Source organism: Danio rerio, chromosome 14 (assembly GCF_049306965.1).
Source record: "Danio rerio strain Tuebingen ecotype United States chromosome 14, GRCz12tu, whole genome shotgun sequence".
NCBI lineage: Eukaryota > Metazoa > Chordata > Actinopteri > Cypriniformes > Danionidae > Danio > Danio rerio.
In genome coordinates, this window is record NC_133189.1 from 325,001 (window position 1) to 347,500 (window position 22,500).

The following is a 22,500-nucleotide window of genomic DNA, read 5'->3' on the forward strand; positions in this document are numbered from 1 at the left end:
CTGGATCCTCCTTCAGCTCCTCATCAGACCTCTTCCTCTTCAGCGCAGGCTTCACTGCACACACACACACACACGCACACACAAACCCACACACACACGCACACACAAACCCACACACACATGCACACACAGACCCACACACACAGCGCACAGCAATCTGTTGATTATATCTTACAAGTAACACACTAAATGAAATGTGAAATTCTGAATCTGTGTGTGTGTGTGTGTGCGTGTGTGTGTGTAATTTCATCACTTACCCGCTGGAGTGTCTCTAGTCTGAGCTGCGGAGCGTCGACCCCTGCGGCTCTGCTGAAAACAAAACACACACATTAGCACATCACGCACGCACGCACGCACGCACGCACGCACGCGCACACACACACACACACACACACACACACACACACACACACACATACATACACACACACACAATATCATTCACCTCATTATCAGGAAGGATGTCTGAATCTACTACAGCCCTTAATCATGTTTTCTCCAAACTGAAGAATCAGCCAATCACAAGCGACAAACCTCTTTTGGCTCCTCCTCCACAGCTGGCTCCACCTCTTTGGGTTGTGAAGCAGAGCCTTAATGAGAAGAAACAGAGAAGCAGTGAGAAGATGGCGTGTGTGTGTGCGTACATGTTCTCATGTATATAAGTGTGTGTGCATGTGTGTGTAAGTGTATTTGTGTTTATATGTGTGTGTGTGTGTATGTGTGTGTGTGTGTATGTGTTTATATAAGTGTATGTATGTGTACGTCTATATGTATGTGTGTGTATGTGTACATGTGTGTATATATGTGTGTACGTGTATATGTATGTGCATGTGTACGTCTATATGTATGTGTGTGTATGTGTACATGTGTGTATATATGTGTGTACGTGTATATGTATGTGCATGTGTATATCAGTGTGTGAGTGTATTTATATATATATGCGTGTGTGTGTATGTATATGTGTGTGTACGTCTATATATGCATGTATTTGTATATATGTGTGCACATATGTATATGTGTGTGTGTTTTTATATATATATGTGTCAGTATGTGTGTGTGCGTATATATGTGTGTATGTATCTGTGTGTGCGTGTGTGTATGTCCATATGTGTGTGTCTGTGTATGTGAATGTGTGTCTGTGTATGTCTATATGTGTGTGTATATGTGTGTTTTTGCATGTGTGTTTATTTGTGTGTGCGTGTGTATGTGTGTGTATGTCTATATGTGTGTGTATATATATATATATATGTGTGTGTGTGTGTGTATATATGTTTGTATGTGTCTTTGTGTGTGCGCATGTATGTGTCTGTCTATATGTGTGTGTGTGTGTGTGTGTGTTTGTGTATGTGTGTGACAGAAACTCTTACGTGTTTCTCTCTGCGGAGCTTCAGCCGCTCTGGATGATCTTCCTCTGCGTGGAGTCCGGCTCACTCTTGTGTCCTCCTCATCATCATCACCATCCTCATCCTCCTGAGACACACACACACACACACACACTTCAGCAAACAGCAGAGCAACAGAGACAGACAGAGAGACGGAGCAGAACTCACCGCTGCTGCTGCTGCAGACTCCTGCTCTCCACTGCTGCTGGGCGGAGCTGCCGTTTCTGCTGTTAGCGTCTGCGCAGGTTCATCTGTGTCTGCTGCTAGCATCCGATCAGTTTTGATTTCATCTGCTGTTAGCATCTGCGCAGATTCGGCTTCATTTGCATTAAGTGTCTTCCCATGTTCAGCTTCATCTGCTGTTAGCATCTGCGCAGATTCAGCTTCATCTGCTGTTAGCATCTGCGCTGAGTCTGCTTCATCTGCTGTTAGCGTCTGCGCTGAGTCTGCTTCATCTGCTGTTAGCGTCTGCGCTGAGTCTGCTTCATCTGCTGTTAGCGTCTGCGCTGAGTCTGCTTCATCTGCATTAAGTGTCTGCTCATGTTCGGCCTCATCTGCTGTTAGCGTCTGCGCTGATTTGGCTTCATCTGCTGTTAGCGTCTGCGCTGATTTGGCTTCATCTGCTGTTAGCGTCTGCGCTGAGTCGGCTTCATCTGCTGTTAGCGTCTGCGCTGAGTCAGCTTCATCTGCAGTTAGCGTCTGCGCTGATTTGGCTTCATCTACTGTTAGCGTCTGCGCTGAGTCGGCTTCATCTGCAGTTAGCGTCTGCACAGATTCAGCTTCATCTGCTGTTAGCGTCTGCGCTGAGTTGGCTTCATCTGCTGTTAGCGTCTGCGCTGATTTGGCTTCATCTGCTGTTAGCGTCTGCGCTGAGTCGGCTTCATCTGCTGTTAGCGTCTGCGCTGATTTGGCTTCATCTGCTGTTAGCTCATGTTCGGCCTCATTTGCTGTCAGTGTGTGCGCAGGCTCTGCGTTATCCATCTCCGCAGTTCCATCTGTTTCTGTTGTTAGCGTCTGCGCAGACTCCACTTCATCTGCATCAACCATCTGCACAGTTTCATCTTGATCTACAGTCTGCACTGGCTCGGCTTCGTCTGCATTAAGTGTCTTGACTGTATCTGCTGTTAGCGTCTGCGCAGGCTCTGTATCTGCAATATGTGTCTGCGCAGAGTCGGCTTCATCTGCTGTTAGCGTCTGCGCAGGCTCTGATGTATCTGCATCAGCAGTCTCCACAGGTTCATCTGTTTCTGCTGTTGGCGTCTGCACAGACTCAGCTTCATCTGCATGAATTGTCTGCGCAGGTACATCTGCATCTGCATTATATATGCGCATGGTCTCTGCAGTCGGGGTCTGCACACACTCAGCGTCATCTGCACTGTGTGTCTGCACATGTTCAGCTTGGTCTGCATTCATCTTGAGCACAGGCTCATTTAGATCAGCGTTACGTGTCTGCGCAGACTCTGTATCTGCTGTAAGAGTCTGCGCAGACTCAGCCTCATCTGCTGCATGTGTCTGCGCAGGTTCCTCTGCTGCATGTGTCTGCGCAGACTCTGCTGTTCCTGCACTGAGGATCTGCACAGGTTCAGGTTCATCTGACTCCTCCATCTGCGCAGACTCAGCTGTGGGTTCTGCTGGGTTTACTGTGGTTGGCGTGTGAGTCTCCGCTGTGTGTTTAGGAAGGGTCTGCGCAGGAGTCTCGTCTGCACTGGAGGTCTGCCTCTGCTCGGCTGCATCCTCAGTGACGGGTGACGCTGGTTCTGCTGCAGTGACGGGTTCTAGTGGTTCTGCTGCGTCTGCACTGGGGGTCTGCATTGGCTCGTCTGCTGCAGTGTTCTCCAGTGTGGGCTCTGCTGTATCTGCACTGAGGGTCTGCGCGGTGTCTGTGGTGTGAGTGTGTGTGTCTCTCTCCTCTTTCTGCTCATCCCCGGACTGAAAGAAGCATCAACACATAGTACACAACAGAAATCACACAGCTTCAGTCAGGCGCAGTGAGGTTATGATGTGATGAGCTCACCTGTGATGTCACTTCCTGGAGCCTCAGAGATTCTGTCTCCATGGGCTCCACTGTGGCGGCAGGTGCAGCTAGTGGAGATGAGGAGTTTAGTTCACGTGCTGATATTCGACATATTCGATATTTGCTGACAGTATATTATTTAGGACTGTAATTTTTATTAAAGCAACTGCCTAGCAACCACTCAGGAAACCCTAGCAGCTGCCTAGCAACACCTCAGCAACAACCTAGCAACCACTCAGAACACCTTAGCAACACCTTAGTAACCACATAGAACACCCTAGCAACTGTATAACAACGCCTTAGCAATGGCCTAGAACACCCTAGCAGCCGCCTAGCAAGCACCTAGCAACGCCTCAGCAACCACACAGAACACCACAGTAACCGCCTAGCAATACCTTAACAACAACCTAGAACACCTAAGCAACCGTATAGCAACACTTTAGCAATCATTCAGAACACCTTAACAACCACCTAGCAACATCTTAGCAACCCGCTAGCAACCACTCAGAACACCCTAATAACCACCTAACAACACCTTAGCAAAGGCTCAGCAACACCTTAGCAACCACTCAAAACACTATAGCAAATGCCTAGCAAAGACCCAAAACACCTTAGCAACTGCCTAGCAACTACTCAGAACACCGTAGCAACACCTTAGCAAGCAGCTAGAACACCGTAGCAACAACCTAGCTACACTATAGTAACCGCTTAGCAACCACTCGAAACACCAAAGCAATCACCTAACAACACCTTAGCAACTGCCTAGCAACCGTTCAGAACACCCTAGCAACACCTTAGCAAGCTACTAGATCATCATAGCAACCACCTAGCTACACCTTAGTAAGCGCTTATAAACACTCCAAGCAAACTACCAACCGCCTAGTAGCACCTTAGCAACCGCCAAACCACTCAGAACACCCAATCAGCACTCTACCAAACACCTAGAACATCACCTAGCTACACCTTTGTATCCGCCTAGCAACCACTCCAACCACCCTAGTAACCACCTAGCAACCACTCAAAAAACCCTATCAATCACCTAGCAACACCTTAGCAACCGCCTAGCAACCACTCAGAACACCCTAGCAACACCTTACCAAGCACCTAGAACATCATAGCCATCACCTAGCTACACCTCAGTAACTGCTTAGCAACCATTCAGAACACCCTAGCAACACCTTAGCAAGCACCTTGAACATCATTGCAATCACCTAGCTACACCTTGGTAAGCGCTTAGCAAACACTTAGAACACCCTAGCAACACCTTAGCAACCTACATTCTCTACCTATTTCTCTCTGTTTTTAAACTTCCTAAAAACCAATTCTTCAAACGTTCAGACGAGGTTTTCTCAAACCACCATAAAGTTTGTAGAGGAATCTAATCCCCCCTCAGACTGCTGGATCTGCATCACTGACCGTCAAGAGTAACTCAGAAACACAACTGGGAGAAACTCAATAATAATGTGTGTGTGTGTGTGTGTGTGTGTGTGTGTGTGTGTGCACTACCTGCATCAGCCGCAGCACATTCCGGCAGACTTCCTGCATCCTCTGGGTCCGTAGCAACCGTCTGCATGGCAACCTGATCATCTGCGGCAACAACATCGGAAGAGCGTCCAGCATCAGGACCCATGGAGAGCAGAGTGAGCGCCGCCTCCTGCATCTTCATATCGGCCTCCACGTCCCGCCGCACAGAGATGTCCATCAGGCTCAGGAGGGCGTCGGCCTCTGCTGACAGTGGGCGGGGCTCTTTTGGCTCCACCTCCTCATCCTCTGACTCGGGCGTGACGTCGCTTAGAGCGGCGAATGGGTCATCAGATACAGGTGTGGAGCTGGAGACGGCAGCGCTGTCCAGACTCTCCTCCTCGAACTTGGAGTCCTTCTGCACCTTCAGTTTCCTCACCTGTGCAGAGACAGAGTTATAGTCAATACTTCAATATATCATGGTGATGAAGATGGATGGATGGATGGATTCACCTTTGTGTCTCTCAGCTTCTCCTCCGAGGTTTTCTTCTCCTCTCTCTTATCTTCTGCAGGTTTACTCTTGGCTTCAGTTTTTCTCTCTGGTTTTCCTCCAGCAGGATTCTGGGATTTGGATCTGTGTTTCTCCAGCAGGGTTTTACTCTTCAGGCTGGTCTCTGGCTTGCGGCCGTCGCCCTCGGGTTCAGAGCCGGATTTCTGTGCTTGAGTTTTGTCCACTGATGAATCTCTCCTGTCGGCTCGCACCTTCAGCTTCTCCCCGGGTCTCGCCTCAGGGTGCGGCTGATGCATTATGGGGGAAAATCAGAATCACCATTATTTTTGTCAAAATGACAAAGTCCTTACATAAATGATTGATAGCCCCGCCCTAAATAAAGTCCTTCCCTAAATTATTTATAGCCCCACCCTAAGGACTGATAGCCCCACCCTAAATAAAGTCCTTCCATTAATTATTTATAGCCCCGCCCTAAGAACTGATAGCCCCACCCTAAATAAAGTCCTTTCATTCATTTTTTATAGCCCCGCCCTAAGGTCTGATAGCCCCGCCTTAAATGACAAAGTCCCGCAATAAATTATTGACAGCCCCACTCTAAATGACAAAGTCCCAATATAAATGAATGGTGGCCCCGCCCTAAATAAAGTCCTTACCTAAATTATTTATAGCCCCGCCCTAAGGACTGATAGCCCCACCCTAAATAAAGTCCTTCCATTAATTATTTATAGCCCCACCCTAAATAAAGTCCTTCCATTAATTATTTATAGCCCCGCCCTAAGGACTGATAGCCCCACCCTAAATAAAGTCCTTCCATTAATTATTTATAGCCCTGCCCTAAGAACTGATAGCCCCACCCTAAATAAAGTCCTTTCATTCATTTTTTATAGCCCGCCCTAAGGTCTGATAGCCCCGCCTTAAATGACAAAGCTATGCAATAAATAATTGACAGCCCCACTCTAAATGACAAAGTCCCACCATAAATGAATGGTAGCCCCGCCCTTAGGACTGATAGCTCTACCCTAAATGACAAAGTCCCGCCTTAAATAATTGATCGCCCCACCCTAAAGGATGGATAGCCCTGCAATAAATGACAAAATCCCGCCAAAAATGATTGATAGCCCTGCCCTAAAGAACTGATAGTCCCGCCCTAAATAACAAAGTCTCGCCAAAAATGATTAATAGCGCCGCCCTAAAGAACTTATGAAGAAACGTTGTATGAGGGGGAGGGGTTTTGGGTTGTTTTTTGGTAATCGTTGAATGCCCTATTTGACACTGAAACTGTGTGAAGCTCTACCTCTGGGTGACTCTTTGACCTCTTCAGCATCTCTTTAGGGTGCTTGTCCTTCTTCCTGTTGACCTCTGACCCCGTCTCGACCTCTGACCTCTCCTCCGAGGAGCCGGTGGAGTCCAGACGCCGTAGCAGCTTTGACTCACTCTTACCTACAGCACAAACACCTCATATCACCACAACAGTATGTACGTATGTGCCAATAACGATGCATTACGATAACAATGTATCACGATAACTGTATCATGTTAACGGTATATATAGTGATAACTGTATTTGTCATTATAACGGTGTATCATGATAACTGTATATATAAATAATTATAATGGTATATTTTGCGATAACTATATATATATCATTATAACGCGATAACGATGCATCTTAATAACGGTATTTTCTGATAATGACATATATCATGATAACGATGTATCGAGATAACGGTATCTATCATTATAGCGATATATATCACAACAACGATGCATCATGATAATGATATACATATTACGTTAACTATATATCAGTATAATGGTATATATCACGATGACAATGTATCACGATAACAATATATATCATGATAACTGTATATATCATTATAACGGTATATACCATGATAACAATGTATCACGATAACCATATATTTAATGACAATTGTCTATATTATTACAACAGTACACATCACGATAACGATGTATCACGATAACTGTATATATCATTATAACAGTACATATCATGATAATGATGCATCACGTTAATGATATGTATCACGTTAACTGTATATTTCACGATAACGGTATATATCATGATAATGATGCATCATGATAACGATATATATTACGATAAATTTATTTCATTATGATATACATCACGATAACTGCATATATCATTATAACGCTATATATTAAGATAACAGTGCATCATGCTAACGATATACATCACGATAACTGTATACATAATCATAATGGTATATATCACGATAACAATGCATCACGTTAAAGATATGTATCACGATTACTGTATATATCATTATAACAGTATATATCACAATTAGAATGTATAACGATAATGATATATATACACACCACAATAACTGTATATAGCATTATAACGATATATCGGTATCTATCACGATAACTGTATAGTATACTGTATATATACATATTACGATAAGGGTATATGTTATGATTATGGTATATATCATACTAACTATATATATATATATATATCATGATAATGGTATATATCATGATAACGGTATATCGTTATTTATATATAACACAGATAAATGGTATATGTCACGATAAAGTACCGTTTCTGTAAATTCAGTCAATTAATCGTTATATATAGTCGCCGCATGTAAAGAACTGTTTCCTGTTTACATTTTAAAGTATAAACTCATTCATATGTGATCATATTTCTCACTCTATTTAGAAATGTAGAAATAAAAAATTATTTTTAACACAATATAAAACACTTTTTAAAAACTCCGAAGTCTAACATGAGAATAAAAGACGTCGCTACATAAAACGAAATGTAAACACTACTTTCATCGTAATGTCTCCACTCTCACCACTTGTCTTGGGTTTCTCCTTGTCTTTTGCATCGGCGGCCATCTTTCCTTTCTTCAGGTTCGCTTCGTCCGCAGCTTCTGGTGTTTTGGTGTCTTTGGAGGTCACGGAGCTCTTCCTGTCTGGTTTGACCTTTGACCCCTTCTTCTCCTCTGCTCCTCCTTTCCCAGCTCCTCCATCTTTTTCGTCGGTGTCTGTGGACTTTCTGCTGTCCATCTTGAGTTTGTGTTTGAGCTTGTGTTCATCCTTTCGCTCTTTGTCTTTTAAGTGCACTTCCTTGCGAGCGGTTTTAGTCCTCTGCCGCTCCTCTGTCCCCGACTCCAGGTCCAGGATGAAGGAGTGAACGCGGTTTCTGTCGCAGAGTTTCTCCTCTGTGTCGGATTTCTTCCTGCGCTGCTCGTCTACACGCCCTGACCTCTGACCTGCGGGCTTTACCTGTGGAGACACACTAGTATTCACTACTGAGGGACTGACACTAGTGTTCACTACTGCGGGACTGACACCAGTGTTCACTACCGAGGGACTGACACCAGTGTTCACTACTGAGGGACTGACACTAGTGTTGACTACTGAGGCAGAAACACTAGTGTTCACTACTGATAGAGAGACAGGTGAGTTCACTACTGAGGGACTGACACTAGTGTTCACTACTGAGGGACTGACACCAGTGTTCACTACTGAGGGACTGACACCAGTGTTCACTACTGAGGGACTGACACCAGTGTTCACAACAGAGGGACTGACACCAGTGTTCACTACTGAGGGACTGACACCAGTGTTCACTACTGAGGGACTGACACCAGTGTTCACAACAGAGGGACTGACACTAGTGTTCACAACAGAGGGACTGAAACCAGTGTTTACTACTGAGGGACTGACACTAGTGTTCACTGCTGAAGGACTGATACCAGTGTTCACTACCGAAGGACTGACACCAGTGTTCACTACTGAGGGACTGACACCAGTGTTCACAACAGAGGGACTGACACCAGTGTTCACAACAGAGGGACTGACACTAGTGTTCACTACTGAGGGACTGACACCAGTGTTCACAACAGAGGGACTGAAACCAGTGTTCACTACTGAGGGACTGATACCAGTGTTCACTACCGAAGGACTGACACCAGTGTTCACTACTGAGGGACTGACACCAGTGTTCACAACAGAGGGACTGACACCAGTGTTCACAACAGAGGGACTGACACTAGTGTTCACTACTGAGGGACTGACACCAGTGTTCACTACTGAGGGACTGACACCAGTGTTCACAACAGAGGGACTGACACCAGTGTTCACTACAGAGGGACTGACACTAGTGTTCACTACTGAGGGACTGACACCAGTGTTCACTACTGAGGGACTGACACCAGTGTTCACAACAGAGGGACTGACACCAGTGTTCACTACAGAGGGACTGACACTAGTGTTCACTACTGAGGGACTGACACCAGTGTTCACTACTGAGGGACTGACACCAGTGTTCACAACAGAGGGACTGACACCAGTGTTCACTAATGAGGGACTGACACCAGTGTTCACTACTGAGGGACTGACACTAGTGTTCACAACAGAGGGACTGAAACCAGTGTTTACTACTGAGGGACTGACACTAGTGTTCACTACCGAAGGACTGACACCAGTGTTCACTACTGAGGGACTGACACCAGTGTTCACAACAGAGGGACTGAAACCAGTGTTCACTACTGAGGGACTGACACTAGTGTTCACTGCTGAAGGACTGATACCAGTGTTCACTACCGAAGGACTGACACCAGTGTTCACTACTGAGGGACTGACACCAGTGTTCACAACAGAGGGACTGAAACCAGTGTTCACTACTGAGGGACTGACACTAGTGTTCACTGCTGAAGGACTGATACCAGTGTTCACTACCGAAGGACTGACACCAGTGTTCACTACTGAGGGACTGACACCAGTGTTCACAACAGAGGGACTGACACTAGTGTTCACTACTGAGGGACTGACACCAGTGTTCACTACTGAGGGACTGACACCAGTGTTCACAACAGAGGGACTGACAGTAGTGTTCACAACAGAGGGACTGACACCAGTGTTCACTACTGAGGGACTGACACTAGTGTTCACTGCTGAGGGACTGACACCAGTGTTCACTACCGAGGGACTGACACCAGTGTTCATTACTGAGGGACTGACACTAGTGCTGACTACTGAGGCAGAAACACTAGTGTTCACTACTGATAGAGAGACAGGTGTGTTCACTACTGAGGGACTGACACTAGTATTCACAACTGAGGGAGAAACAGGATTGACACTAGTGTTTACTATTGAGGGACTGACACAAAGATTCACTACTAAGAGAGACAGGAGTGTTCACTACTGAGGGAGATACACAAGTGTTCACTACTTAGGGACTGACACTAGTGTTCACTACTGAGGGACTGATATAAGTGTTTACCACTGAGGGACTGGCACAAGTGTTCAGTAATGAGAGAGAGACACTAGGGTTCACTAGTAAGGGCCAGATAGGGAGCAGCTGGAGAATGAGGGCCCTTACCTCTTTGTTGAGTGAGTCTCCTTCAGTGTCGCTCCTCTTCCTGTCGTCCTCTTTTCTAAAGGAGAGAGTCAGTGAGAGTTTATTCAGCGCCTGGTCCCCTCACACACACGCACGCACGCACACACACACACACACACACACACACACCTGGAGTCTCTCTTCCTCTGCCGGCTCAGAGCCACCTTCTTCTCCAGGAACTTCTTCTCTTTTCGAGCCTCTTTAGCTCGAGGTCTTGCATCCGCACACACACTCGCCTGTTTCTTACGCTCTGCACACAGAACACATCAGAGATCAGAACACACACACACACACACACACACACGCGCGCACACACACTGGCAGTACCCTGCTCCTCTCTCTGGGCTGCTCTGAGTCTGCGCTTCTCCTCCATGCGCTCGCGGTTCTGCTGCCGCTTCAGCAGGCGCTCCTCTTTCTCTTTAGCCTGTGCAGACAAACACACCTTAATCAGCCTGGCCAGACTTCTGGAACTCTACACACTACGCATCAACAGCAGCAGGATAATAGAATATTGTGTGTGTGTGTGTGTGTGTTCTCACCACAGAGCGCCGCCGCTGCTCCACCGTCACCTCGTCATCAGAGTCGCTATAGTAACGAGAATACAGGAAGGGCTTGTGGACGTAACCCTGACGCACACCTCGAGGCTTCCTGTCTGAGCCGTCTGCTGGAGTCTTCCTGCCACCATCCTCTACACACACACACACACACACACACACACACACACACACACACACACACACACACACACACACACACAGATTTTTGGTATCGGGATCGGATCCTATATCTGCCGATATTCGCAATTTTGGTATCAGTATCGTATCTGTATCATGATCAGATCTGTATCAGATGATACTCAGAATTTTGGTATCGGATCTGTTACGGCCGATATTCAGAATTTTGGTATCAGGATTGGATCTGTATTGGCTGATATTCAGAATTTTGGTATCAGGATCAGATTTGTATCGGCCGATATTCACAATTTTTGTATCGGGATCGGATCTGTATCAGCCGATATTTGCAATTTTGGTATCCGGATTAGATCTGTATCGATCGATACTCAGAATTTTGGTATCAGGATCAGATTTGTATCAGTCGATATTCTGAATTTTTGTATCGGGATCAGATCTGTATCGGCTGATATTCACAATTTTTGTATCGGGATCGGATCTGTATTGGCTGATATTCGGAATTTTGGTATCGGGATCGGATCTGTATCGGCTGATATTCACAATTTTGGTATCAGTATTGGATCTGTATCATGATCAGATCTGTATCAGCCGATATTTGCAATTTTGGTATCGGGATTGGATCTGTATCGATCGATACTCAGAATTTTAGTATCAGGATCAGATTTGTATCAGTCGATATTCGGAATTTTTTATCGGGATTGGATCTGTATCGGCCGATATTCACAACTTTTTATCGGGATCGGATCTGTATCAGCCGATATTTGCAATTTTGGTATCCGGATTAGATCTGTATCAATCGATACTCAGAATTTTGGTATCAGGATCAGATTTGTATCAGTCGATATTCGGAATTTTTGTATCGGGATCGGATCTGTATCGGCTGATATTCAGAATTTTTGTATCGGGATCGGATCTGTATCGGCTGATATTCAGAATTTTTGTATCGGGATCGGATCTGTATCGGCCGATATTCGCAATTTTGGTATCGGGATCGGATCTGTATCATGATCAGATCTGTATCAGCCGATATTTGCAAATTTGGTATCTGGATCAGATCTGTATCTATCGATACTCAGAATTTTGGTATCGGATCTGTTACGGCCGATATACGCAATTTTGGTATCGGGATTGGATCTGTATTGGCTGATATTCAGTCGGTATCGGGATCGGATCTGTATCAGTCAATGTTCATATTCATGGTATCGGTGCATCCTTAGTCCTCACCCTCAGAGCTGATCTCTCCCTCCTCTGTGGATTCAGATGGAGCCTCATCCTCTTCACTGTCGCCCTCAAACGAGGACAGATCACTGGTGTGAACTGAACTCACTGTGATGTCGCTCAGACCCTCCAGATCTGAGTCCTCCAAGGAGTACTCTAAACACACACACACACACACACACACACACACACACACACACACACACACACACACTACTGTATAATCCAGACTCAACATTGCAGATGCTGTGATGTGACTGGCACACTGCAGTAAGGATAAGTGTGTGTGTTCTGACCTTCTCTCAGCCGCTCTCTGGTCTTCTGCTTGACGCTGGTGGGCTTCTGGGAGTCTGTCTCCGGGTTTTCCTCTCTGCTTTTCCCTGAGGACTTACTGCTGGTCTCCTTGCTGGCGTCTGCCTCCTCCTTTGGCTCCTCCTTTAGCACCGCCTCCTGAGTCTCCAGCTCTGCCTCCTTCACATGTGGCTCCTCCTCCTTTACCTGTGGCTGCTCCTCCTCCTCCAGCAGTGGCTCCTCCTCCTTCAGCTGTAGCTCCTCCTCCTCCTCTGGCAGACTGATGTCCATCTCCTCCACACTGAGCTCCAGGTTGGACTCCGCACCAGCACTCTCTGACATCTGAACATCAGCACTCCAACTCACAGCTGACACACACGCACGCACGCACGCACACACACACACATTGTTTGCAATCAGCCAGCAGAAACACTTTGATTGACATTCTCCTGTGGTACGTGTCATCAGCCCCGCCCACACCATACAAGCTTTCGAGACGCTCACCAGCATCGTCCTGGATCAGCACTTCAGCTTCCAGGTGTTCTGCAGGAAGGGGCGGGGCTACAGCAGGTAGCTCCTCCTCCTCCAGGTGACTGTGTGGAGACAGGAACCTGCGCACGATTCGCTCCACCTGCGGACGGAAGGTGTGATGGACCTTCGGATCCACAACCTGAGCCACGATCCGGTCCACACCCTGCTCCAGCATACCTGACCTGCACACACACACGCGCCAGACACACACACGCCAGACACACACACACACACACGATGAGAACATAAGACAGACAGATGTGTATGCAAACAGACTGATAGAGTAAATGACAGGTATACAGACAAACAGAGAAGTAAAGAGACAGACAGACAGAAAGACAGGTGCACAGAGAGACAGATGGGTATACAGACAGGTAAACACATACAGGTATACAGTCAGACAGACAGACAAAGAGACAGATAGGTAAACAGACAGGTATAGACAGAGAGACAGGTATAGATAGATAGGTAGACAGACAGACAGGTATAGAGAAATAGACACAGACAGACAGACAGACAGGTATAGAGACAGAGAGACAGGTATAGAGACAGACAGACAGGTATAGAGACAGACAGACAGACAGGTATAGAGACAGACAGACAGACAGGTATAGAGACAGACAGGTATAGAGACAAGACAGACAGACAGGTATAGAGACAGACAGACAGGTATAGAGACAGCCAGACAGACAGGTATAGAGACAGACAGGTATAGAGACAAGACAGACAGACAGGTATAGAGACAGACAGACAGGTATAGAGACAGCCAGACAGACAGGTATAGAGACAGACAGGTATAGAGACAGACAGACAGACAGGTATAGAGACAGACAGACAGGTATAGAGACAGACAGACAGACAGGTATAGAGACAGACAGGTATAGAGACAGACAGACAGACAGGTATAGAGACAGACAGACAGACAGGTATAGAGACAGACAGGTATAGAGACAGACAGGTATAGAGACAGACAGACAGGTATAGAGACAGACAGGTATAGAGACAGACAGGTATAGAGACAGACAGACAGGTATAGAGACAGACAGGTATAGAGACAGACAGACAGGTATAGAGACAGACAGGTATCGAGACAGACGTACTGCTGCACCAGCTGTCTGATGCTGTTCCTCAGCTGGTTCTTGTTCAGCTGTGGGCTCCAGGTGTGGTTTGCCAGATGATTGGACACAAAGTTGTCAACACGCTGCCGCAGGTGCAGATATGCCGGCTGGAGGAGACACACACACACACACACACACACAAACACACACAATAAACTACACAGATAAACCTACTGTAGCACACCTGAAACTCTGATGTCCTGAAGATTATCAACACCATACTGACCATTAAACTCATTATATATACACACACACTCAAGCACCTACTGTTATAAACTGATATAAACATCTGGATTTACATGAAGGATGAGCACATAAACATCAGCAGCGCCCGCCCTAAACCCTGTACTGCTGTCATCATCATCATCATCATCATCATCACACTAAATACAGCAGAATCCTGATGTGTCACATGAGATCCTCCACAAACACACTCAGCTCTGTTTCCATCTGCTCAGAGCTGCTCCATTATACTGAATATAATCACTGCGCTGCTGTACTGCCGAGACGGACTGAGAGAGGGTGTGTGTGTGTGTGTGTGTATATATATATATATATATATATATATATATATATATATATATATATATATATATATATATATATATATATATATATTAACGTGTGTTTATTTTTGTTTATCTGTATATTTTGGTGTGTGTGTGTGTGTGAGAATGAAGATAGAGGTGTGTGTGTGTGTGTGTGTGTGTGTGTGTGTGTGTGTGTGTGTGTGTGTGTTTTGCCTTTGTGTCCACGTCCGCCAGGCAGTCTCTGCGGAACTGGTCGAACAGTCCTTCGGTCTTCAGATGATTCACGATCACCGACACGAGCTGCGGGTCTCCGGGGTGAAGCGCCGCCATCACGGACACACCGACAACACAACCGAATACACCGATCCGTTACAGAGCCGCGGACAGCCGGAAGTTTATACCGCTAACTGGAAACGCGAAACAGGCGAGAAGAAGAAACTACAGCTCTGAACGAACGAAAGCGCCGCCTGTTGGTCTCCATGGGTCAGTGCAGTTCTGTGGGTGAAGATCGTGTGCTAATGAGTGTCAGGGAATGTTTTGTTTGATCATATGCTGTTATTACATTCATATTTAACAATTAGAACCACGACATATATTCACATTATTGCTGAAAAAACTGAGGAAATCATAATAATTAAATATATTATGAATAAAGTACTAATAAAGAAGCAAATACATTAATGTTTAACTAAATAATCAAGAAAAGAAGAGGTTCGGGAATTTTAGTAACACATATATGTGTATATATAATATAACACTATACCATATTATAATATACTAAACTAGTACTGATGATAATATAATAATAATAAACTTTGGAATGGGAGATATTGGACAATACGTGTGTCCAGTTACATTTGTGTGCATAAAACTTAATAATATTAATTAATAACATAAAGATTTTACTCTTATCCATACATTTATTAGCACAGTAAAATAGGATCTCTCTTCCTCATATTAATTTCAGATCCTCTCAATATAGTTTGGGTGAGGATCATAGACAGTATTAAAATAGGTGTTGCGCTTACTCCGTCATCTGTCTCTAAAGTAGACATGTTTTGCTCTATTAGGATACAGTTTAATTAGGTGCTGTTTTAACTGATGATCGACCATGGCAGATATGGAGAAATTGACATTTCTGACTCATGTCAAACCTTTTCAGGGTGTTTAGGGAGGAATTTTCATTCAATTTTTAGGGAAAACCTAATTTGTTGACTGTATAGGAAAGTCGTAGGGGTTTGGAAGGGCTCGAGGCTGAGTAACTGATGGCAGAATGTTTATTTTGGGTTGAATACACCTTTAAAACCCTGATGATCTTCTGGAATAGATGTGTCACTGTTGTTTCTGGAAGAACAGACTGTTGTTTCAGTCATAGATGTGTGATGTGTTTCTCCTAATCGGGGTTTTGCAGAAGACAGGGTGATACGCCCCTCTTACTTTTACAGCCAGACCATTTAAAACAGGTGATTAATAATTATTATATAATAATATATAATATATATAATTATATAATAAGACCCACAATCACCTCAGAGTGGGAAACAGCGCGAAATAGTGTGTGTTTAGCTGTATGTGAAGTTACTTTGGAACATGTTGTGATTATTAGCATAAGTCGCCCTTTTATTATTATAATGTGCTAATAAATTAAAAACGTTTCTGGCAGCGGTGGGATTCGAACCCACGCCCCCGAAGAGACTGGAGCCTTAATCCAGCGCCTTAGACCGCTCGGCCACGCTACCGTTGTGAACTACGCATTCCTGAGCGCTCTCAAACACTACATTACCCACCCACCACTTTTGTGTTCATATAACACGTCTCAGTCTTAACTGTTATTGTTTTATTTAGTATTTTATTTCAATTTCATTAATGTAAAAGTTTCCAACAAAGCCCACAGCAGAACAGCGACGATTTAATATCAAACGACTCACGAGTCAATGATTCACTTCATATTTGCCTTTGCATTCCTCGCGCATGAATGAATCATTTGGATGAATCGACTCACCTTATACTAATAGTCATTTACCACCACCTTGTGGTGACTTACTGTCATGTAAAAAGTATGTTGGCATGGTTTTATATATTTATTTAACTCAGTTATGATAAACAATTTATGTAAATGCCCATAGGCTTAATATAGATATATGAAAAACAACATAAGTCATTTATGCAAAGCTCAGCATGCAATAATCCACCTCAAACACTTAAAATGCTTTGCGGCCAATCAAAATGCTAAATAGCGGTTTTCCAGAACCAAAACTCAGCAGCTAAAATTATAAATAAAAAAATACAGCACTATTAGTGCAAGCAAATCAAATACACAGAAAATACCCACACTCATTACATGACTGACTTGTGTAATACAAATCCACTACTGAAATACAAAAGTACAATGAAAAGGCTGTTGAACAATATGCACAACAATCTTAATCCATCTATCTATTGCACGAAAGTAAGATAAGAGAATAAGCTGGATTTTGATGCTATGCTGGCTGAACTCAGCCTCAACTCAGATGCATGAAAACAGGATAAGTTAAGTCACTATGGAGATTTATTCTTAAATCTCAGCTAGCCTGAACTCCAGAGCAGGCTAATGACCAGGCTAAGATTAATCCTAGTGATTTAGGCTAGTCTTATTGTCAATGCAAACACTCCACACTATTGGCTACATAGATTTCCCAAATATTAGAATTAACTATGTTTATCTGTTCATATATATCTCCATTTCATATTAAAAAGTGCATATATAGATACGAGAGCTCAAAAACAGACCAGTATTTAGAGGAACTGTTTAGTGCATTTATTTTAAATAATAAAACTGCTTTATTTAACGACGTAATTAAAACAAAACAGACACAAAAGTATTTAAACAGCTTTATATATTTGACAGGATTAAACAAGACAGACAAGATTAAAACATGGATATGAACAGAAGAACAGCTATAATACAGTGGAGATCCTTTCCTCTGACACACACACAGATTGAGTCAGGTGTGTGTATATGTCAGGCCTCAATCAGGTCCTGTGGGGTCAGTGTGGCTCGGAGCTGCAGACGGGCGGCAGCACCCTGCGGGAGTTGGCCTTCACCCACGGGTGCTCCATCACACTGCGCAGCGGCAGGCGCATGGAGGGACTGTGGCGCAGCAGCTTGGAGATCAGGTCCCGCGCGCCCTCAGACACCAGCTTCGGGAACTGCAGATCCACCTGAAGCACCAACACACACATATTCTCACGTTTACCTGACCTACTCACACACATTTAGTGGTAAGCGGATATGTTGATGGCTGTAGTGTTGTGTGTATCGTGATTATCAGACTGACCTTAGTGATGCGCTTGTATGTCTCGGCGTGGCTGGCGGTCTCGAATGGAGGGTTTCCCACTAAACACTCGTAGCACAGCACACCGATGGACCACAGATCCACCTTCTCATCGTGACTGTGGCCCTCGATCATCTCTGGCGGCAGGTAATCCAGCGTACCGCACATCGTCCGCCGTCTGACACACACACAGAGACACGTCAGGTTATTCTGCTACGGTTTGTGTCTCTCTCGATGTGTGTGGTGCATTATGGGCCGTGTCTCTCTCTCTCTGGCAGTGTTACCTGAGTGAGGGCGCGTGCACAGACCAGCCGAAGTCTGCGATCTTCAGTTCTCCTCTGTATCCCAGCAGCAGGTTTTCTGGTTTAATGTCTCTGTGGATCACCTTCTTCTCATGGCAGTACTGCAGCGCGTCCGACACCTCCTCCATGTACTGACAACACAACATTATTACACTTCTACACCGCCAAAGTGCTTTACATTTCAATACCATTAAAATCAACACCCGCTGAGCTCAGTTTGCTTGATTAATGGTTTTGGAGTGGTTTATGGTGAGTGTCGGCGTTTCTGCAAGTAGGGGTAAATAAAATTAAGCGTTAGTGACACTCGAGCTCGCGTCCAATCACAGTGAAGGAGCTTCCTAAACTACACTCCCATTCAGGTGTAAGAATCAAGCACCGTTACTGTCGTGCCCAGAAGGGCTGTGCGATTCGCGAAAAACATCCAACTGCCATTATTTTAACAGGTATAAACTTCAGCTTAGTTTTAGTTAACTTTCAGCTACCTTAACTCTCTTTTATTCAAATTAGTCTGTAAATATTCAGAAATTGAGCACTCATTTTTCTCTAGAGCATTGAGTTAATCATCTCCTGGTGCCTTCCTGATGCTTTTCATTTGGTGTAACAGCTGCAAACAACTCTGACGCTGTACTGTGCTGCGGTCAGCTACTAGATTGAGCATCACTGCCAATACTTTGAGTTGACTTTTTAGCAAAGGCGCGAAACATCTGTGATTATATAAAATAAACGAATAAATGAACACATACACACCCTTACAGTCTCCGATATGATACCAATTACAGACAAACTACACACAGCAGACATTTAGTCCTTATTCGGGTTCAATATCAGCAGGATATACAGGCCAGAGTGAGCTGTATGTTTAATCTTCAGCAGCACACGGAGCCTCTGTTAGAGTCACTCCGGCATTCTCGAGTTCAGAACAGTCTGAATAGGAGATGATAAACATGGCCGTGTGTTCGTGATTCAGGCTCTTTTCACGCTTCACTCTTGTGTTTGTCAGTTTCTGACAGGATCAGGTGTGGCAAACACTTCTATAATCATGTGCACATTATTATCATCAGCACAAGACGTTCGTTATGTCAGATATAGAGGCGATCGCGAGCTCTCTGGAGAAAGCCAAACCGCTCACACTTACAACAAATAGCGCTTCCTTTTTCATTCTCTGCGAGTGACGCATCTCTGTAAACCAATAGTGTTCAGCTGTACGTCTAGCTCTGGCTTTTGTCCCGCTTGGTACCCTTTGCAAAGAGTAACCAAACAGTAGTACGGTCTGCTTTTATGGCTCGTTTCCACTGACTGGTAGAGTACGGGTCATCTTTATCAGGCTTTTGGTGGGTGTGGTGTATGACAAAGTTACAGTCGACGTCATTTTCACTCGAGAAAAGGTCTACAGTAAAGCTGTACGGGTCGCTCGCATATCATATGAGCAGCACTTCTCACAAAACAGACACTTTACACATGAATACTTGTGCATAAATGATTATTACTAACTTTTCTATGAACAGGATTTGCAGATCAATGACAGTGCGAAATAGCCTAGTGTATATAAATGAACATATACAGGCCCTTACAGTCTCCAATATGATACCAACTACAGAAAAAGCACACACAGCAGACATTTAGGCCTTATTTAGGTTGATAACAACACAAAATATAGCCTACAGTCAGCGTAGAGCATCATCAGTGTGTGTGATCTTCAGCAGCACATGATACAGACTCATTCCATCACTCGGAGCTCATATTAGTCCAGAAGCTGATGATAACAGTTAAACAGGGCAGTTTGTTGACGCTTGCTGGAAATATAATGTGCTTTCCTGCTTCAGGATTGGGTTTCAAAAGCGCATCAATAATCAGGCGCACGTCAGTATCATCAGCTCAAGAGGTTTGATATTTCAGATATAGACAAGCAAAACCGCTCGCACTTCAGACTGACTCGTAAAAAACTAGGAGGCACAGGGTTGATCTGCTCTTCTTGGCTTTGTGGCTGTTTATCAAGACAACGACAAGGTTTGTTTGAGCCCGGGTCGACCATGGCTTGTTAATATATGTATATTTACACTGTAAAAGATCTGTCGGCTGTATATTTTAAACATGGCGGATCCTTTGTTTTCACTCAGGCTTGTTTAAAGTGAATGACGCATCTCTGTAAACCAATAGCGCTCAGCTGCGCGTTTAGCTCCACCTTTTGGTGCCGAAAAAGTGGTAGGATTCAGTACACCTTTTGACAGTGGAAACGGCCATAAGAGCGTACCGTACCACTCAGTGGAAATGAGCCATAAATGAACAGTAGAGGCGTGTGTGAGACTCACAGTAGCAGTGCGCTGATCGTCAAAGTGTCCGTATCGCTGAAGCTCTTTGTACATCTCACCACGCGGCGCATACTCCAAAATCAGAAACACACGGGTGTCGTCATGGAAGTAGTTGTAGAAGCGAAGGATGTTGGGATGCCTGTTCATACACACACAATTTTAGTAAACAACACGAAAACTACGATAAAAAAACATGTTCATTAACAAATAAAACAGTCATGGAAAACTTACAAATAAAATGAACCAAAATTATAATCAAGACGCACGCCATATAAAACAAAAGAGGTTGCCTAAAGAGTAAACTAGGCATGTTCACTTACATATACACCGATTTGATCATGACAACATTTGTCTGAACTCTTCATACTGCTATTGGTCGCATCGGTATAGCTTTAGCTTCAGTGTTTGTACAAACTATTCTTTTAACCTCATCATTAAGAGGTTTGGATCAGTAAACAGAAGCCAGTGTGGAGCATCAGAAACACACACACACACGGACCTGAGGTGTGACTGTATCTCGATCTCCCTGCGCAGCTGATGCTCCACTCCCTCTTTTACCATCTGAGACTTGAAGAGCACCTTCAGCGCGATCACCACCTTCAGCTTCCGCTCGCGCGCCAGATACACGTTCCCGAATTTACCCTTTCCCAGAGGACGGCCAATGTCAAAGTCATCGATGGACAGCACTCTGGGGGAAGACAACCGCAGACATCACACACACACACACACACACACATGAACAAAACCATACCAGTACAGCAGTGTGTATAAATGTGCCTCCACGGCTTTTCCAGGTCTAGAAATCATATTAAAAGCCCACACACACTCCAACAGCCACGCAAACACTGGATATTAATGAACAAATATATGTTCAACTCACTTGGAGTTTGACTTGACAGGAACTCTGCCAGGACCTGAAAGAAGACCACAACCGTCACGGCACGTCTACACTTCAGCTCGGGTAAAAACAAATCAATAAAGTGTTTTACCTGAGACTGCGTGTGTGTCTGGATTCATCTCAACTCTGAGCGGACCCACACCAGCAGACTGAAACACACACACACACACACAGACACACATCAGATATACAAAACACCACACACACACACACACACAATGACCAGACAGACACACACTGGTTTCTTTTCGTGAATTGTGGGGACACTGCACATTTTCTATTTAAAACAAGACAGAAACACACACTGACAGACAAATATCACACACACAAACACACGTTAGCTATACAGAAACACACTGACAAACACAATGATCACACCGACAAAAACGACAGTTAACGTTAAGTTATACAAACACATACACACACACGATCTGTAACGTTACCGGTGTTTGTTGAACTTTGGGTTCCCGGTTTTCTTTATTCTGATGAAAAACAAAAAAACATCATCATCGATCAGAACAC

The 22,500-nt window shown here is 44.5% G+C and overlaps 2 protein-coding genes and 1 non-coding gene across 4 annotated transcripts in view; all 3 read right to left on the minus strand.

Moving 5' to 3' along the window:
* bod1l1 (biorientation of chromosomes in cell division 1-like 1) overlaps positions 1-15,560 on the minus strand; it is an 18,924-nt gene extending 3,364 nt beyond the window's left edge. The window contains exons 1-19 of one of the 2 annotated variants that reach the window (XM_009307627.5): positions 15,369-15,560; positions 14,608-14,732; positions 13,481-13,689; positions 12,982-13,344; positions 12,692-12,841; positions 11,315-11,463; positions 11,103-11,199; positions 10,905-11,025; positions 10,758-10,812; positions 8,224-8,656; positions 6,663-6,808; positions 5,371-5,655; positions 4,903-5,296; positions 3,397-3,464; positions 1,551-3,311; positions 1,368-1,470; positions 535-590; positions 258-306; positions 1-54 (exon numbers count right to left, since the gene is read on the minus strand). The exon at positions 1-54 is cut by the window's left edge and continues 30 nt beyond it. In XM_009307627.5, coding sequence (XP_009305902.1) covers positions 1-54; positions 258-306; positions 535-590; positions 1,368-1,470; positions 1,551-3,311; positions 3,397-3,464; positions 4,903-5,296; positions 5,371-5,655; positions 6,663-6,808; positions 8,224-8,656; positions 10,758-10,812; positions 10,905-11,025; positions 11,103-11,199; positions 11,315-11,463; positions 12,692-12,841; positions 12,982-13,344; positions 13,481-13,689; positions 14,608-14,732; positions 15,369-15,485 — 4,735 coding nt within the window. In that variant the 5' untranslated portion in view covers positions 15,486-15,560. Of the gene's footprint in view, positions 55-257; positions 310-534; positions 591-1,367; positions 1,471-1,550; positions 3,312-3,396; positions 3,465-4,902; positions 5,297-5,370; positions 5,656-6,662; positions 6,809-8,223; positions 8,657-10,757; positions 10,813-10,904; positions 11,026-11,102; positions 11,200-11,314; positions 11,464-12,691; positions 12,842-12,981; positions 13,345-13,480; positions 13,690-14,607; positions 14,733-15,368 lie in introns of both variants that reach the window. The other variant, XM_009307626.5, reaches the window with a different exon arrangement.
* Positions 15,561-16,812: 1,252 nt separating this feature from the next.
* Positions 16,813-16,894, minus strand: trnal-aag (transfer RNA leucine (anticodon AAG)). Its single transcript has one exon. It is a non-coding gene; the product is annotated as a tRNA-Leu (tRNA).
* Positions 16,895-18,014: 1,120 nt separating this feature from the next.
* The window catches only part of aurkb (aurora kinase B), a 4,936-nt gene continuing 450 nt past the window's right edge, over positions 18,015-22,500 (minus strand). The window contains exons 2-9 of the mRNA NM_212566.2: positions 22,422-22,460; positions 22,070-22,127; positions 21,961-21,994; positions 21,580-21,768; positions 21,081-21,219; positions 18,754-18,902; positions 18,473-18,647; positions 18,015-18,356 (exon numbers count right to left, since the gene is read on the minus strand). Of these exons, the coding sequence (NP_997731.2) occupies positions 18,183-18,356; positions 18,473-18,647; positions 18,754-18,902; positions 21,081-21,219; positions 21,580-21,768; positions 21,961-21,994; positions 22,070-22,127; positions 22,422-22,460 (957 nt within the window). The 3' untranslated portion in view covers positions 18,015-18,182. The remainder of the gene's footprint in view (positions 18,357-18,472; positions 18,648-18,753; positions 18,903-21,080; positions 21,220-21,579; positions 21,769-21,960; positions 21,995-22,069; positions 22,128-22,421; positions 22,461-22,500) is intronic.